Source organism: Lutra lutra, chromosome X, assembly GCF_902655055.1.
Source record: "Lutra lutra chromosome X, mLutLut1.2, whole genome shotgun sequence".
Classification (NCBI taxonomy): Eukaryota; Metazoa; Chordata; class Mammalia; order Carnivora; family Mustelidae; genus Lutra; species Lutra lutra.
The window spans coordinates 21,271,169-21,283,869 of NC_062296.1; the positions used below are offsets into that span (position 1 = coordinate 21,271,169).

General features: G+C 41.2%; 1 protein-coding gene across 6 annotated transcripts in view; it reads left to right on the forward strand.

Moving 5' to 3' along the window:
• The first annotated feature begins 10,691 nt into the window (after window positions 1-10,691).
• SMARCA1 (SWI/SNF related, matrix associated, actin dependent regulator of chromatin, subfamily a, member 1) overlaps window positions 10,692-12,701 on the forward strand; it is a 72,258-nt gene continuing 70,248 nt past the window's right edge. For all 6 annotated transcript variants that reach the window (XM_047716273.1, XM_047716274.1, XM_047716276.1 and 3 more), the window contains exon 1: window positions 10,692-11,030. In XM_047716273.1, the coding sequence (XP_047572229.1) occupies window positions 10,857-11,030 (174 nt within the window). In that variant the 5' untranslated portion in view covers window positions 10,692-10,856. The remainder of the gene's footprint in view (window positions 11,031-12,701) is intronic.

Consider the following 12,701-nt stretch of genomic DNA (forward strand, 5'->3'; position numbering starts at 1 on the left):
TACACACACACACACACTTAAGTCAGTGCACAGTGCTTATTTTTTTATTAGAAAACTGTAACTAAGAGCTTAGAACTTAAAGGCTTTTTAGAGACAAATTAAAAAGTGAGATCTTAAGGAGAGTATAAAATACTAAAAGAAAATGGGAAAACTAAAAAATAATCATTTAATTAAAGGCTACAAAACATAACATATCAAGTTCATTAATTATTAAATTTTCTATTTATTAAAAAATTCAGTCTTTGAAAACAACTTTTAGGTTGGATCTTCTCACTTCCCAAGAATGTCCAAATATGCATAATGATTATGGAGAAATCACAGCCATCATAAATTAAATTAGTTATGCACAGACAAATAATTTCAAGAGCAAAATTACAAAAGCCCTTTCAAAAATTTATAACAAAAATATAAATATTTAATGCAGAATGTGGATGCATTTTAATATGTTTAATATGAGGCTGGCTGAAGCCTTCACAAGTGAGAAAGCTTAGGGCCTGTGAAGGCAGAAACAGGCCTGCCTAACACAGATGAGGCCCGGGAAGATTTCGCATCAGTGAGTCAGCAGCCAGAGGCTGAAAGGCAGGCTGGGCAGAGGTATAAATGATTCACAGATTTTTAAGTCACCACTAGTTGAAAAGCCTCACTTTTCATATACACAAATCCAATACAGATACTGCTTTCCATAAAAAGCAGCATAAAGAAGAGTTCATTTTTTTTTTTACATATTTCCATTTATACTTTTCGTTCCTTATAGAATTTGGTACTTGCTACTTAATTCCTATCCTAGGTGGTTTCTTCATTTCCTTTGACCTCCACCTCTATTTCATTCTCTGAGGTCAGACTCTCCTTTCTGCTTCAAGAATCTCATAGTCGGGCGCCTGGGTGGCTCAGTGGGTTAAGCCGCTGCCTTCGGCTCAGGTCATGATCTCAGGGTCCTGGGATCGAGTCCCGCATCGGGTTCTCTGCTCAGCGGAGATCCTGCTTCCCTCTCTCTCTCTGCCTGCCTCTCCATCTACTTGTGATCTCTCTCTGTCAAATAAATAAATAAAATCTTAAAAAAAAAAAAAAAGAATCTCATAGTCAGCTCTGGCATTGAGCACCCAGGCCTACTTTCCTTCTCCCCTCAGAAATTGGAGATGCTGAACCGAAAGAATATGGAGTTAGCCTGGCATTTAAGGCTCCAAGGATTCTGCCCTGAACATATCTTTCCAGTCACTTCCCAAGATCACTGTTTACAAACCTTATTTTCTACCCAGCATTTTCCTTAAGAACTGAACACATGCAGCAGTTAGTAGCAATCAGACGGGTATGCTTGTGATTCAGGTACTCCACTGATCATTCGGCTGAATACTGCTGACATGTTATCTTGGTCTTGACCTTTATAGAGTGTTCAATTTTTTTAATGGTCATAAGCTGTTTAATATATATCCATAAAAAATCAAAGAGATGCTGATGTTGAAATACAGACCATAAAAATGATAAAAATTCTACAAGTTCTCAAGGTGATACTCATCAGACCCATAAGCAGCATTTATCTGATCAAAATTCTTACATGGCATGTAAAGATTTCTCTAGTACACACTTCAAAAACCCTAAAAGAGAAAGTAGAGTTATGGCTAAATTCAACTGAGTTTTTGTCTATTTGTGACATTTAATCTACACTGTGATAGATCTAGTGGGATGATCTATGAAGATTACCTAAGCTCCCCTCTATCCTCAATCCTGTGACCCTTCTCAAGGCAAGCAGTGGCACATGAGGCTGGTCCCGCCTCCAACACAGTTGTCATGAAACAAGGGCAGAACATACTATTGCTTTTCAGGTTATTGTTTTATGTCTCAGTCCAGGGTGTAAGAGATTTAGGAAGAAATCTTTTTGGGCAAGATGTGATATGTTACTTAACCCATCCCTCTACCCTAGTAGATAAGAGCCTCAGAACTGAGAAGAAGAAGGCAAGTAGAAAAGGGAACTTAGAAGATAGGATCTTGGGACACCTGTGTGGCTCAGTTGGTTAAGCATCTGCCTTCAGCTCGGGTCATGATCCCAGGGTCCTGGGATTGAGTCCAGGTTGGTCTCCTTGCTCAGTGGAGTCGATTTCTCCCTCTACCCCTCCCTTACCTTGTGCTCTCTCTTTCTCTCTGACAAATAAATAAATAAAACCTTAAAAAAAAAAACAGAAGATGGGATCTTGTGGTCATGATGAGGGGAAGCAGCATTGGGTAGCCATTAGGGACACAGTAGGGACTATGCCATTAGAGGCCTGCTGGGGACTTGCCACCCCCCCCTTAATGAATGGCAGTAGGGACAGATGAGAGGGTGACTGTATAACCTAAGGGAGGCTGGTGCAGAATATATTAAGAACCCAAGAAGTAGACACCTCCTCCCCACCACTGCTATTTCAGTCTTGCATAAACTCTACAGTTCCAAATCAACATGAGGGGCATGAAGAAGGGAAGAGATAACTCTGAAATCTGAGTTTAACATGAAATCTCTCACACACACACACACACGCACACCATTGAATTGACTGAGTTCATGTGGATAAGGCTAGATTATTCTCTGCTCTCAGGAAGAATGGTAACTTAGACGTAAGTCCAGATATAGGCAGTGTAAGCTCCAGAAGCTTGTCTGTCTGGCTATGGCTATGCACCAAGCACTGTAGCTATTTGATAGGTATCTGTGGAACATATAATCATCCCTTGCAGAAAATAATGCGTGATTTGGAATTTTCCTAAGGGTGTTAAGCATCAAAACAAGTTGTGAAATACTGCTTTAAATATTTGACTATTTAATTTCTTGATCACATCCTACTACTTCCATCTTATTAATGGTGTCTTTTCTCCAACTTTCCCTGCAACTATACCTGCTGAAATCCTCTCTATTCTTCAATGCTCACCTCAGATGGTCGTCTTTGAAGCTTTTCTTCTCTCAGTCCTCAGCTGGAAAAGAATTCTCCCTCTCCTGAACAACCGTCTCTGTGTATCTCTTATAGAACTTCTCAAGGTCCACCTTGTATCATATTGTTACAGAACAAATAAGCACAGGATGAGCTCTGATCATTGTTATCTTCACTTCCCTGCCACCTCTGCAGCACTTTACAGTTATACTTTTTTAAGTAAATGTTTACAAAACATTTTTTTTACATTTTTCCATAGTATGCTTATTTTCCTTCTTTTTAAAAAATTTTAAAAATATTTTTATTTTTTTTTTATTTGAGAGAGAGGGTGAGACAGAGAGCGCAAGCTGGGGGAGAGGCAGAGGGAGAGAGAGAGAAGCAGGCCCCCCACTGAGTAGGGAGCCCGATGTGGGGCTCAGTCCCAGGACTCCGGGATCATGACCTGAGCCAAAGCCACCCAGCTGCCCCTATTTTTCCTTCTTTTAATGAACATAAAATATATATGTACAGTTTAACAAATGATTATAAAGTGAGTGCCCATGTAACTTCTATCCAGGTCAAGAAATCAAACACCGTTCGGGAGCATGGCTGGCTCAGTAGGTAGAGCATGTGGCTCTTGACCTCAGGGTCATGAGTTTGAGCCCCATGTTGGGTGTAGAGATTATTTAAAAATAAAACCTTTAATAAGAAAAAAGAAAAGAAAGCAAACGTTGTTAGCGGTTTGGAAGACACCTCCAAACCAGAAGCCTTTCTCTCGACCACCTCTTCTTCTTCCACCCAGAATTAAACCAGGGCTGGTATTGAGCCCGCATACTCTGATGAGGTATAAAAGCTTCTGTCTATTTGGATTAGCCAAGGTTTGTGTCATAACAGCTGTTAAAATTTTTGAAGATCATTCCTGTACATAACCACTATCTTGACTTCTGTGTTACCCTTTTTGTTGCTTTTCTTTATAGTTTTGCCAATTACAGATGCAGCCATAAATGCCTTTGCCTGTCTTTCAACTTTCTATGAATGACCTCATGCAGTATTCACTCTTTTGTGTCTTGCTCATTTCACTCAATATTATGTCACTCATGTAGCTGTATATAACTATCATTTTCATTGATGCATAATATTTCATTGTATGAATACATCACAATTCATTCATTCTCCTGTTGATGGACATTGAAATGATTTCAAGTATTTGGCTATTATAAATAAAACTTACTATGGACACTCTTGTATATGGGTTTTGGTGCACATATGATTATTTTCTAGGATATATTATCCTGGTGGAATTACTAGGTCAAGGTGTTGCAAGCTGGGCTCTCCAGAAACAAAAGCTGAGATGGAGTATTGAGTGCAAGATGTTTATTAGGGACTAACACTTGTGGAAGAAAGGTGAAGGAAGTAGGATTGAGCAGAGGAAGAAGATGAACTGTGATATAAGTCTGACAAAGCTGGTGTGGCTTAGTCGTTAAGCATCTGCCTTCAGCTCAGGTCATGAACCCGGGGTCCTGGGATGGAGCCCCGCATAGGGCTCCCTGCTCAGCGGGAAGCCTGCTTCTCCCTCTCCCACTCCCCCTACCTGTGTTCCCTTTCTTGCTGTGTCTCTCTGTCAAATAAATAAATAAAATCTTAAAAAAAAAAAAAGAAAGGCAAATTCCTAGCCACAACCCGAAATTATTGATTCAGAAACTCTGGGATTGGGGCAAGCTACCTGAGTTTTAACAAGCCCTCCAGGTAATGCTGATGTGTTCAAGTTTGAGACAATTGGTCTAGGCGCTGGACAAGGACCTAATCCATTTTCTTTGCAAGCCATCATAGTCCTTCATGTTTTGTTCTACCCATAGTGGGCAAGCTATAAGTATATATATATATATATATATATGCCTTCAAAAGTATTCTATAAATATATTTTTGTGCATGTGAAATCTGGCCAAAATAGACACTAAGTCAAAATTAGAGGAGGAAAAGTGGGAGAAACCACAGAGGGCAACATAAAACCTGAAGGATATATGTGGAGGGTGAAGGGCACAATGAAGGCTAGGGAACCAGCCCTGGGGCCTCTTTCCTTCCACCTCATTTCATGCAGCCTTTTAACAAACATGAATCAGGTATGGTACCTGTCCTCAAGGAGGTCATGTTTTATGTAGGGAAGTGTACTGATCCTCTTCTCCCTCATTTACTGCTTCTCCTCAAAACTTACCTTTGATGAAGTGTAATTGCACCAAATTGTTGACCCTAATAGATGGTAATGAACAGAAAAAATTAACTTGGCGAACAACAGTTTTGCTTTATTCTCACTTTAGTTCAGGACTGACTTCTAGACTGACTTTCTTATGTCCTAGCTTTTCCCTTGGCTCAGTCTGAAGCTCAATGCATCACCTTGCTTTTTTTCTTCTTGTTAACCACCATCCATTGCATGCAAATGACATGCTAAGACAATGTTAAATGTTTTACATGTATTTTTACATTAAATCCTCATAAAGTCACTCTGAATTAGTTTTTTAATTGTTATTTTAATTCCAGTTAGTTTTGAGTTACATATTATATCCATTTTACAGATGTAAATCTGAGGCTTAGAGAGGTTAAATAATTTGGTAGCCTTTGAACTCCAAGTCTTTCTGACTCAAGAGGCCTAAGTTGGTAATAATTATGTTATTCTGCTTCTAATAATATTCACCACGTGCTTTTAGCAAACCCAAATCAGATTACTTAGCATGTGTTACATATTTCAGGGCACACTTTGGTGTACAGAATTCCAGGTTGGGAAGTGTTTAAAAGATCGACTATGTCTTTTTTCAGAGCCAGGATTTGTGTAATAATTTTAATTTTTTTTAAAGATTTTATTTATTTGACAGACAGAGATCACAGGTAGGCAGAGAGGCAGGCAGAGAGAGAAGGGAGGAAGCAGGCTCCCTGCTGAGCAGAGAGCCCAGGCTCCTTCCCAGGACCCCAGGGTCATGACCTGAGCCGAAAACAGAGGCTTTAACCCACTGAGTCACCCAGGCGCCCCTGTGTGATAATATTTAAGAGTAGAAGAATTCTTTTATATACAATTTAAAATGATAAAGTCAAAAATAGCTCCTTAACCAGGTAACATTGTAAATAGCCCAGTAATTCATATTCCTTCTCTTATTTTACACATTAAATAACTACCTTGTGTCTTTGGTATGAAACTGTTCTTTCCCTTTTTTGACTCATCCTGTCTACTAGTTCCTACTCCATCTGTTAGAGATTATTTCAACCTGTCTAGTTTTGAGCAATATTTTTCAATTAATCTTTAAAATGTTATTTATTCACTGTATAAGTATAAACACCTTCATCAAGGAAAATTAGAAATAATAGAGGGACAAAAATAAGGAAAAAAATTCATCCATAATCCCACCACCTTCCTACAACTACTGTTAACATTTGGAGTAGAACCTTTGAGACCTTTTCCTTTGTGGAAATCTATTTGTGTAAACAGTTTCTTCCTTTCTTTCTTTCTCTTCAAAAATGTGATCATTCTATTTTTTTGCTTGGCTTTTTTCACTTGACAGTATATTAGGGACCTCTGTCATCACGACTGCAAAGGGACAGGGAGCAAGAAGGTCACACATTGGCTCTTACACAACTGGCCTAAGAGAGAGACATTAATTTGAGAATTTAATTAATTAATTAATTAAATTAATTAATTTGAGAATTTGCCATATTGACTTGCCTTGATGAAAATAACCTAGAAAATGGGGGGAGACACATGATTATATAACGTGAAGCTATAAAAATCCGAAAGACTACTAATATAATATGGAGTGATCTCCACTAAATGTGGAGAATATGACATAGCCAGCTTTTTGGTGTAAAAATGGGAAATACAGCCAAAAAGAATACTGAAGTGGCTACTTGTTAGGAGCAGGAAAAAGATAAGGCAGTGGTGCAGTAGAGATTTTATGAATATATATTTTAACATAATTTCGACTATTAAGACTCAAATACTTTATTTTTTTCAAATACTTTATATACACATAATGAAACAAATAAAATGAAAAACTAGAAAAATGGGGAAAAAAGATGTTAGCAGCATATTTGCATGCCAACAGATATGTATTTCCATAATCCTTCATAATGATTGCATAGTATTCCATTTATGAATGTTTTGCACAACATTTTGCAAACAATTCCTCTTGCACATTTCTATTGTTTCAATTAGGTTTTCCCCAACCCTGCACTGTGTCCTGAGTCTCATCACTCTTCTGAGATTTTACTTTGGGTACAGGCCATGCAAGAATCCCAAGTTATTCTCTAACCTCCGCCTTATAGCAACTTTTCTGTGGAGCTAAAGCAATTATCTGGCTGTGCATACTACCAGAGCCTTAAGAGTGACAGTGTCTCCTCATAAATCCAGAGGGAACACTATGGAGACAGATGGCAGAAATATTTTTCAGTAATTTTCCCAATATGATTTCTACTGTCAAGGAGGAAGCCCTGTGAAGAACAGAGAACTTAATAAAGGCAAAGTGGAGGGGCGCCTGGGTGGCTCAGTCAGTTGGGTGTCTGCCTTCAGCTCAGGTCATGATCCCAGAGTCCTAGGATTGAGTCCTACATGACTCCTTGCTCAGCAGGGAGCCTGCTTCTGCTTCTGCCTGCTGTTCTCACTGCTTGTGCTCTCTCTCTTGCTCTCTCTCTCTGACAAATAAATAAAATCTTTAAAAAAAAATAAAGGTGAAGTAGAAAGATGAAGTTTGGAGCCAGCTGGTCTGAGATTTGAATCTGGGTTTGTCACTCACTAGCTGTGAGAACTTAGATAAGTTATATAACCTCAGTGTCCATTTTCTGATCTGTAAAACAGGGATCATAACATTTATTTAATAAAATCACCAGGAGGATTAGCAATATCCTACGTGAGGAACCTAGCACAGTGCTTAAGAAATTGTGGATGCACACTAGCCATTATGATTACCTTTTCCTTAACACACAGAGCACCAAGGAAATATCACATTTTCAGAAATTCCACTATCATAAATGTCTTCAAGAAAAATGGTGAGAAAGCTTACTGCTGTGAATAGAATTGTTACTATAGTTGTAAGCAAGATACTGTGACCAGAATCCCTTGTACCAGCTTCTGAACAACATTGATAAGTGGAATTACAATGTAGTTTTAAGTCATACTGTGGTTTCAATGTAAGAGAATGAACACCACGTCTTTGACCTTGCCTTCATGAACTTTATAAAAGTACTTAAATCACCACTGCACATGCATTCTGGCAGCTACTGACAAGTTTGGCTATACAAAAATGACTATTGAATAAATTCTGCAATATTCACAACCTGACAGAATGGATATATTGTTCAGTAGAGTAAGATTGGTCTTGAGGTTCTCAAATATGGCCCCAACGTCCTCTATAAAAGTTTGCTTTGTTCTCCTACCTTCCTGGAGTATAGCAATTTCAAATGAAAAGACAAAATAGGAGGAAGTAGTAGCAGATAGAGCAAGGTGTTGAGTAGGTTCAGAAATGAGGTGACTCTTGTTGAACAGAGTCTATAGATCATGAATTTTAGGCAGTTTTGCAAATAAGGATAGCACATGCTCTGTAAATAGCAGCTGTTGCCACAAGCCAAAGGGCAATATTTACATGAATCCTGAAGCAAGGTCTATGGACCAAGCATTGACCTTTCCAACCAAACGCACTACTTGGTAGCTGTTTCAGCGATGTCATGGTGCAAAAGGAAGGATCACATTATACATACATGGAAAATAGCCAAAATACAAATATGTTCTGTCCCCCAAATTAATTTCTAAATTTTTTTTGGAACTTGTAACACATTTCCACAGAAAAGCTATTATAAAGAAATGTGAGTTTCCCAGATGTCCTCGTAAAAGTACATTTAGCTCAGGATGTAACCAAAATACCCTAGGATTGGCAATGAGAAATACAATGTAACAAAGTATTTTCACTAGCAGGAACACACTAGTACATAACAAGTATTTACTGACCCCCTTTTCATTTGAAGCCCCAGGCAAGGAAAGATGAATTCTATCCCTCATAGCTACAGTTTGGTGAAAAAGAAATCTTCCATCCTGCTTGTCTAAAAGTATCCTTTTCAAGTCAGGTAGATGCACGCATTGCAGCATCCTTCTCTTTTAGTCCTTCCTGAACGGAATTAATGACTTTTAATGACTGAGGAGACAGAACAGGTGGTGGGGATGGGGTAGGACATCTAACTGGAAGTCTCAAGCTTTTGTTTGGAGACAGTTCAAATTCTGTAGCTCATTCCTTAATACATCTGCACATTTAATAGAAAAAACAGTGTTTTAAGTGATCAGTTAAGTGACTTAATTCCATCCCACTTTTTGACTAAGGTTGATGTTCCAGAAATATGAACCATTGTTATATGGAGAATCCCTATACCCATTGTATAGTACACAGGTGTACTTCAGGATGGGAAACAAGGGCAAATGATAAGAACATAATAAAAGTAAATCAGAGCAAAGCTAGCACCACCATTCTCAGTGACACACTCCTTCAGTCACCAGTGTCTTGCTCTTTTCCTCTAAAAACTTCTCTGGGTAAAACCAGTCCCTGGATGGGACCTCACACTCCTTCACGCTAAGGTCTAAATGACCGATAGAAACTAAAATGTCACAAGGATTTTGCATACTAAGGAGTGGCAGGTTTAAAACAAAAAAGAATTTAGGCTACTATCCCCAGGAAAAAGAGATATTTGGGGGACAATTGTGTGCTTTCCTCCCATTCACAGAAATCATACTTGATTTTAGTTGGTAATTTGTGTTGAGGGAAATTAATCATGATTTCTCTATACTTTGAAAAGCATTTGGTTCATTTTGGAAATTACAGATTTTGTGATCCTTGTTTGGTCTGCTATTTTTGATGTGTTTTCTGTCTCTCCTACCTAATGACTGAATATTAAAAACTAAGATGTAAATCTTCCCATTTTTGATCAAAATAAATAGAAATAGAAACAATAATATTTAATAATTGACATTGCATACTGTTCCACCCTTTACAAAATTCTTTCATATCCATGATCACGCATATTATTGGTGTTTAATTACTACTTAAAAACAGGGGTACAAAAGGAACACACACCAATAAACTCACAGTAATTCAATCCAATTACTAATATTGGGTACCTACCATGATTTGCCCCAGGTTCTGTGAGGCCCTTCACTTTGTCTCCCTGCAGGAGTTTTAAAATTCAGTAGTGAAGGCAAAAGAAGGGCTCCTGCACGTTGGCCATCTGAGAAGTATCAGAGTTGCAAATAGAGCAATATACATAAAACCGGAAAGTCACGCTTTGCCTTGTAAGAGAATGTTTGCAGCTGCAATTAGGAGATTCAAGGAGTTCTTCTGCAGAATTTATAAAGGTGGGAATAGCACCACCAATCCCTCTTTGGAGACCTGGGAAAGGGCAGTCCCCGGAGGGGTTCTGGGCTTTGCAAATGGTGAGAAAGACCTTTTGCAGTGCAGTTACTAGCAGAGGAAAAGTTCTTTGTGCAAGAAGATGAGAGCGCCTCGAGGTACAAAGAGCAGATTTAAGGGAAAGAGGATTCCTTCTGCACACATCTGCGAGGGGAGCTCAGGCTGACTGTTGGGGGCGTGTGGAAAAGGAGATTTTTAGGGAGCCGCGGGCTTGTGGGTTCCCGCCTCCACCCCAGTCCGCGCCCCACACTCAGGCAACAGTTGGTCGTGCGGGGCCGGCCCAGGCTCTGGGTGGGGAGGGGGAGTCTCGCGATCGTTGAGGGGGGGTGGAGGAAGGGGGGAGGGTGACGGGGGGAGGCCATGACGTAGGGTGGGTGGACGGAAGTGGGGCAGGGTTGAGGGTTATTTAAAGAAGGGGGGGCTGAGCGAAGGGGTTGGAAGCGGAGTGATTCCCCACCCCTGCTCCATCTAGCTCTTTCCAGTGCAGCCACTGCCGCCGCCCAGGAGCCCTCGTCCCCTTCCTCGTCCCCCTTCTCATTCCCGCTCCAACGCCATGGAGCCGGACTCCGCTGCAGTGGCAGCCACCGTGGCACCCGCTAATGCGACCGCCACAATCGTGGTCATAGAGGACGAGCAGCCGGGGCCATCCACCTCTAAGGAGGAGGGAGCGGCCGCCGCGGCCACCGAAGCCACCGTGGCCACGGAGAAGGGCGAGAAGAAGAAGGAGGTAAATAGGAAGGGGGTGTGTGTGTGTGTGTGTTAAACAAATCCTGAGTCGGGCCCCTCCGAGGGGCCCAAGCCCTGACCTTTCGGCGCCGACAGGTACCGGCGGAGCTCCGCGGGGATGGGGGCCGAGGGCGCGCTGGGGGTGGGGGGCGGCGGAACAGTCTAGCATTCGTTCCCCTCCCCCTTTCCTCCTTGCCGCCTGGAGGGCGGGGGCGGGGCTGGGCACGGGCGCGGCGCGGGGTGGAGGGTGCCCGTTATCCCTGGAGCTGGGGGTTTGGAGCCCCTCGACAGCCCCCGGCCCCATTCACATTCCCGGAACTGGGGTAACAGGGTGGGGGATGGGGCTGTGCAGGAAAAAGCCTCCGCCTCTCCCTCTCCTCTCGCTCTCTCCCTCTCCCCCCCTTCCCGTCGGCCTCTGCCTGGGAAATCTGGGCCCTTCAATCCCACACCTGCGCAAAAGGGGTTCTGCTGGGGCTTATTTTTTTAAATTTGAATTTTAAGGTGCTGGTGGTTGGGAGGGGGAGGACGATAGGAGAGGCTTGTTTTTTTGAATGGTAATGTCGGCCTTTTAGGTGGCAGCAAAAAAATCATCCCTTGTTCGTTTCGTCCCCGCCTGCTGAAGCGGGGCTGTCACCCCGAGAAAATGAGCTCTCCGCGTCCTAGCGCCCCCCCCCCCCCCGCAATCCAAACCCCAAACTGAGGAATCGTGGACGCTGGCTTAGGAAAATTTCCAACGTGTGCACCCTCACCCTCTCCTGCCCCGCCCCCGACGGTATAGTGTTTCACTCCAGGGCCACCCAAATGGTCCCCCAATCCGGCCTCAAGCCTTCCAGGCTTCCGCCTCCCTCTCCTAGTGGGCGCTGCTGGCTCCTGGACACACGCAGGCTTTTTATTTTTTTATTTTTTTATTTTTCTTTAACCCAGCGTCGTTAGGATGAGCTGCTTCTAACATACGTAAGGGAATCGCTCAGACACCTTATTAAAGCCAAATCCAGAAAATATGTATTATTTCCATAAGCCATATCTCATGTGGACCAAGACATTCAAATGGAACTATGAAACACGTTCAGAATTTGAAATAAAAAATAGGATGGGACATAAGGATTGTTGATGTATAATAAAATTGTGGAATGGATCGTTTATGGGTGGATTTCTTTCCGTTTATGAATAGACATATCACAATGAAAAAAACGGTAGGTAATTAAAATTATGCTTTAGAGATCTCAAGTGGCTTTGTCTGAATCATTATCTGATAAGATACGACCAAATGAAAAGCTTTTGAGGGAAAGTAACACCTTTTTGCCGTGAATTAGAGTGATTTTAAATGCAGCAGTTGTTTAAGTGACATATTTTACTGTTAGAAGGTTGACTAAACAGAAAGACAATTGTAGTGTTAAGTGAAAACCATAGGAAACATGCACGTTTTAAGATCTATGTGGTACTTGGATCAATAAGACAATATTGTAAGGATGGGTCAAATGCCAAGTGTCAATACAAAATCACATATCGGAGAATTCAGACACGAGTCTAGGTGCTTTTTATTCCCTAGACTGGGCAGATGTAGGGGCTAAACTGTCTTTAATATGGCAGTGAAGGTTGCTGAATTTCCAGATTGTGTAAATTTTTTGAATTGTGAAAAGATTGGGAGTCATTCAAAAACCCGTGTAACAAA